Genomic DNA, 6,134 nt, shown 5'->3' on the forward strand with positions numbered 1-6,134 from the left:
ATTTTACATCTTCAGAACCATTTAAATTTTATTTTTTCATCCTCTTTCATTATGAGCAATAAAGTGTTCAGTATATAACCATCCCCTGGACAATTAAGCTTTCCTCTCAAACATCAAAACTATGTATTTGCTTTAACTGTCTTCTGCACAAGAAAGCATTCCATGAACACTATCTAAAAAACAATAATGTTTCAAAACTGATAGACTTTCCAGGCCAATCTGGGAAAGAAGAAAAAGTAAAACAAGAAAAAAGAAAAAGAATGAAAAACTGCCACAATCTGCTGGTTGAAGCCAATGTCAAAGTCAAACAGACAATAACTGTTGCAAATCATCCAAAATCTTCAGAGAATCCAGCATCTGCAACCATTAGAATCTTGAGGACCTTCAAACCATCGATCCCATGAGGGATTTATGGGGCCAATTGTTCTGGTAAAAAAAAAAACAAAAAACAAAAAAAATATAATTCTTATAAGGGGAAAAAAAAGATCAAATATAACATGAGATCAAAGAGATAAGAGAAGAGACTTTACACTGGAAGTAAAGGATCAGGTCTTTTCTCCACAGTACTCAGCATTCTGGCAAAAGAAAGCACCAGATGGAATATTAAAATCACAAATAAGTATTAAACTAACAATTCTTAGACGCTACATATGCTGAACTAAATTAACAATTTGGTAGCTGAATTTTTTTTTTTTTTTTAAAGTTGCATGTTGGTCCCTTTAGATGTCCATGCTCCACTTGACACACAAAAATACCAAAGTCCATTGATTTTATTTTTAGGGACTAATTCGTGTACTTACAAATTTGTAAGAATTAAAACTATATAAGCCTAACAATGTAGGGACCCAATTGCTATTTAGTCCAGATAGGTTCTTGTTTGCTTTCAAGCTTACTCTTTGCATGAGGTAGATGCTTTGTCCATCTTTTCAAGCTGCTCAAGCTCTTCCTGCATTCGATTTGTTCCCGATTAAACTCTCACAAATACAAGTCTTCAAAACTTAGGTTAGTCACTGAAGCGACTAAGAACCACTATCAACTTACACATGAAAAGCACACCAAATGGTGGCCTAGATGTCTTAAATTTCAGGCAACACTAGCCAGAGTTTGAAAATCACACAAGAGAAGACCAAAAAGCAACAGAAGATAATGTCACAGAGAGGGAAAAAGAAGGAATTGAAAAGCAGGGCAGTGAATGAAAAATGAAAACAACACTAAACAATCCAGTCTATGAAGGCAATGTGCCAATCACCATTTCTGTCGTCTTGACCAGCATACAAAGCAAAATTTTCTGTTATTCTGAAACTTGTTCCTCCAATACAATCATGTTCCCACGAAGATTTCATTTATGAAATCGATAATTATCATATCTGATATCTTTAAATAAAGGGGGGAGAATAAAACATTTCAATAACAAACGTCACAGGTAACAACTGCTATCTATTAGAACATTGTCATACAACATAAAATATTTTCAAGTTTCAAATATTAAGTGTTCTCCCGTCCAGTTCAAAATGATCAATACAGTCAGCATTTTCAATGAGAATGTTCAGACAGAAACATAAAGCATGACCATCATGATGAATGGAACTGTCTCAGCTCAGTGCAGAATTTATATTTCACATTTAAAAAGAATTGCAATCAAAATCAGATAACATACTGGCATCTGATAGTGTAATGAAGTTTGAGCACATATCAAGGTAACTAATCAAGCAAAATGGAATAGAAAGAATCAAAGAGGTCGTCAAGAAATGGGATAGACGTTAAAAAGAATACTGATCATAGTTCATCAATGTAAAAGTCTTGGACACAACTAATTTCTGTTCATAAATTTTCATCACCTGTTTTTCATTTTCCTTCCAACTGCTCATAAATTTTCATTCCAACTGCTTACTTTTGGAGCCAAGAAATAGTTAAGGAAAATGCTTCCTGTCTCCTTCCTTTACTATCCTTTACTATATGTATTCAAGCAAGGGATCAAATGGTTTCTTACATCTTTTTTCTATCCTGTTTCCAACTGCTTACTTTTGGAGCCAAGAAATAGTTAAGGAAAAAGCATATGCCCATCATACCAAGTACTGAAATTCAATTACGAGAATGGGCATCAAACCCATTCTGTTCAAACAAAGGCTCTAAGAATATATGAACTAACAATCCCAGAAGCTTAAGCTGCTAGGCCAGGACAAGCATAGAGAGAAAACTTCATTATTCCTAACACATCTATCCATCAAAACAAGCAGTATATGGCAGTCATTGGCAGGTTACAAAATGTTCCAAAGTGAGTTTGGCAACTGAAATAACTCATATATTGTTTTGCCACTTTTATCGTCTGAAAGAGATGCAATTCACAAGGGAGTTTTACCACTTCCCTAAATACTTAATAGTCAATGCTCAAGTTCCTACTAGGCAACAATATATTAGCTGATAGATATGCCTTAATTCTCACCTTAAGAACTAATTGGTTGAATTATACAACAAGCCTTGTCCCACTACGTGGAGTAATTATAAAACAATAAAAAGAAAAAGAGTGAAAATTTTGAGGCACATCTAATTGTAAGGAAGCAGAACAACTTGAGCCATCAAGCTCTCCATAGAATCATCTGAAGAAAAAGTGCAGTTTATGTTAATAACTATTAAACAGAATTAGAAGATAAAAAGAACACAAGGACTAGACTAGATGCAAAGTGTAAGACTTACAAAGGATCACCTACTTTAAAAAGTGTAAGATTAGATATACCTTTTCTTTTAAAAAAGAAAGTAAACATAAATCTTTCCTTCCACCCTTAAAAAAACAAAACACTTGATCCTCCTCTAGGTAACTCGAAATAAACCAAATTTTCCTAGTCAGTATCTTGGTCTCATCAACCCTGAAGTGAAGTTGGACCTCAAGATGCAATTCCATCTTTGTATAACTAAGATTACCTCAAGGAAAGGTTATATTTTAGATAGCTACGAGCATGAATCAATTCCACAGTTCTACAATCTTTATTGCATTCAGACTTCTACTAGGCAGCCTAATTTCCCAACAATATTTTGACCTTTGTTCAATAGTATGATCACCAAATTGATTATTGTCTCCATTTTTGTTTCAATGTTTAAATAATCATGAATACCATGAATACTTCGTAGATATAAATAATAAGCAGACTGGTGGAATCAACATGGAAGCAAATCAACAATAGTTCAAAAGGACAGACACTGGTTCTCCTCTTAAAAGGGGAAAAAAAATATTTGTATATACGTTGCCTTCTCAATCCTAGCTTTACCAATTTGAACCCCGAACCATCCTAATTCTGCTTCATTTTGAAAGGGAGAGAAAGAGAAGAAGTAGTTCTTCAAATTGGAGTAGATGCACTGGATCAGAGGAAGACCACATAAATTAAAAATGCAGACTCATGTAAGCTAAATTCTGAGGGGTGGCTCAATTAATTTTTATACATTGGCTCCATTATCATATAGAATGTGTAGCACCACACAAAGTGCCAAACAAATTGGCATGTGTTGCATGCACCACAATGCGGCAAATGAATTTGTAATGCCACAAGTGTTAAACCAAACTGAGTAACAGTTTTGTTCCCCAGCGATACTTTTGATGATCAATGGATTTTTTGGCATCTTCCTAGGGAAAAAAATGAAATTGAGCTGTCCAAGACACAAGTGTCAATCGTTAAAAAGACAGATATGAAGACAACCCATTATAAAAAAGGTAGAGTTGCATCACTTAAATGATTAAGCTCCTAATACTGCAGATCCTCTACTCCAAAGCTTTTTCCTCCTTCACAAGACAAGACTTCCAGTTATATCCCATTTGTTCTCAAAATATGATTAATAATCCAAACCTTTTCAGAAAAAACTTCAAATAGCAGGCGTAAAACCATGATTACCAGAGCTACATGGACAACAATAGCATGCATTGCAAAGTAAATGAAAAAACGCATCTACCATCTCTATATTTAATTCCTCAAACCGTCATTGTTCGCCAAATCCATAAACCATACTCATCAATTCAGCTGGCAGAACATTAACAATGCCCAGCTATAAACTGCACAAGACAAAAGCTAACAAACAGAACAAATGAAGAAAACCCTATATTACTCCCTGATAGATAAGTAAAGTTCAATTTCATCTTCCACAAATTATTCATTTCAATTTAGTCCCCCCAATTGCTAAAATGTTTGAGAGACATATATCCAACAAGTAACATCAAGCCTAGTACAGTGCTAACCTAGACATTTATCCTTGGTTTGGATGGGGAGAAAAATAGGGAAGAGAAAATACTACGAGGGAAAACTCCCAAAAATAGTTAAAAAAAATTACTATTTTTGGAAATTTTCTCTCATCCCTACTTACTTCCAACTATTCCGGTTTTCCCTCCGTCCAAACCAGGCCCTAGGGTTTACCTAAAGCTGCTAACTTAAACCCCAGGCCATTCCACCGACTAAAATTCGTTAGGTTTAGCCCTAATTATGGACGAAAATATGGAAGGCAGCGTTAAAACAATGTTCCTGCTTGAGGGATCACATTTAAAAACATGCTCTGTTGAGGATGTAATTGAAACCGCAGCTATCTGTACCAAACCAGCATTCTTTTTCCAGAGCAAACTGTGACGTTAAAACCCATCATATCCAACTTGATCAATTTCACAGCTAAGATAGAGTAATCAGTCAGCTTTCACAACACTGAAGAAAATTTTAAACTCTCCCATGGCATCAATTTTGCAAAAAAAGGCAAGGAAAAAACATCCGATCAGATAGTGAGAACACTATCAGCAAAATCACACCTAGATACGCATTAAAGAACAACAATCACATCAATAGACAGAACTCCCGAATTGGATGATGAAGTACCTCTAAAAACCTTGCTTCTTGCTCCAGTCGTTTCAGTTCCGCTTGTATTCTATGCTTCCCTCTGGTATCCGTAGATGGCAAAAACTGAACCCGGTGGTTAATCGGGCTCGCGGATTCGGACCCACTAGATTGCATCTCTGTAAGAAGCCTTTGGCACAATTGAACTTCAAAAGTTTATGACGAAACAGAGTGTATTCTGAAAAGAGGTCTGATTCAAAGTAAAGAAGCCATCTTTTAGCAAAAACAGAAGGACCCAGAAATCTTCATGGACCCCATGATGAAGTATGGCGTGAAAGGCAGAGAGAGATCTATATATCCATGCTCGTACTGAAACTGAAGGACAGAGAGAGACAGAAGAATTTTGGGAGGATATATAGATGGAAGAAGGTCCAACTTTGTTGTGTTGTGAGTTGGTGCGTTTCAACTTTCGCTGTGGAGGAATATGATGGAAAGAAGACCTTTTTAGGCGAAAGGAAAAAACTTTTGTTGAACTTGTCGTTGGGTTGTGTAATGTGTTGGTCGAAAGCTGGTTTTCTTTTGTGTTTCTCATTTTCTGTGTCTTTTTTGTCTCTCTCTCTCTCTCTCTCTCTCTCTCTCTCTCTTCTTTTGGCTCTTCCCTCCGCTCTCTCTCTTCCTTTTCCGAGTTGGTGCGGCGCGGCTCATGCGATTTCTTAGTTTAAATAATTTGGAGGTTTGACTAATCTTCTCTCCTTCCTCCAAACATGAAGTAAATTAATTCTTTTATTTTTAATTAAAAAAATTGGTGGCTCTAAAAAAAATAAATTAAAAGATGACTTATGATCTCTCTTCATTTAAAAATATAAAATATTTTTTAAATAATTAAATATTAAAAAATATAAAATATTTTTAATCTTTTAATTTATAATAATTATATTTTTTTAAAAAATATCCCTATTAATGAATAATTTTATATTTATTGTAAGATATTTAATAAAAATAAATATAAAAAATATAATTAATTTAAAATTTAATAAATACTTTATTGAGGGGTGAGATTCAATTAAAAATATATTATATTTTTGAATAAAAGGTGAATTTAGTAAAACTTATTAAAAATATTACCTATATTTTATAATAAAGTGTGATAATATTAATAAATTATTTATATATGTCATATGGAATTTAAAGAATGAACTTTATTGTTTATAATTTATGAATGACGTGGCATTGATGTGTTCAATTTAATTATTTATACATGATAAGTTATATTTGATTAATTAAAATTTAAATTAATTAGAAATTTTCACATGAAACCTACGATGGTTCAGA

General features: G+C 33.9%; 1 protein-coding gene across 1 annotated transcript; it reads right to left on the minus strand.

Moving 5' to 3' along the window:
• Positions 1-19: 19 nt before the first annotated feature.
• On the minus strand, positions 20-5,403 carry LOC129320094 (guanine nucleotide-binding protein subunit gamma 2). Its single transcript, XM_054965276.1, has 4 exons — positions 4,845-5,403; positions 894-946; positions 531-575; positions 20-426 (listed from the first exon to the last, which is right to left on the minus strand). The coding sequence occupies exons 1-4, from the start codon at positions 4,977-4,979 to the stop codon at positions 342-344; spliced, it is 318 nt and encodes a 105-aa protein (XP_054821251.1). The 5' UTR covers positions 4,980-5,403; the 3' UTR covers positions 20-341.
• Positions 5,404-6,134: the final 731 nt, after the last annotated feature.

The sequence above is a fragment of the Prosopis cineraria genome, unplaced genomic scaffold (genome assembly GCF_029017545.1).
Source record: "Prosopis cineraria cultivar Desert tree isolate PC_DT_omini unplaced genomic scaffold, ASM2901754v1 PC9, whole genome shotgun sequence".
NCBI classification, from domain to species: Eukaryota; Viridiplantae; Streptophyta; class Magnoliopsida; order Fabales; family Fabaceae; genus Prosopis; species Prosopis cineraria.

Coding starts and splice junctions, on each gene's coding strand:
- LOC129320094 (XM_054965276.1), bottom strand. CDS start 4,979: ATGCAATCTAGTGGGTCCGAATCCGCGAGCCCGATTAACCACCGGGTT. Junction 576..893: donor GCATCTACCTCATGCAAAGA/GTAAGCTTGAAA, acceptor TTCTTTTGCCAG/AATGCTGAGTACTGTGGAGA. Junction 427..530: donor CCTGATCCTTTACTTCCAGT/GTAAAGTCTCTT, acceptor TTTTTTTACCAG/AACAATTGGCCCCATAAATC.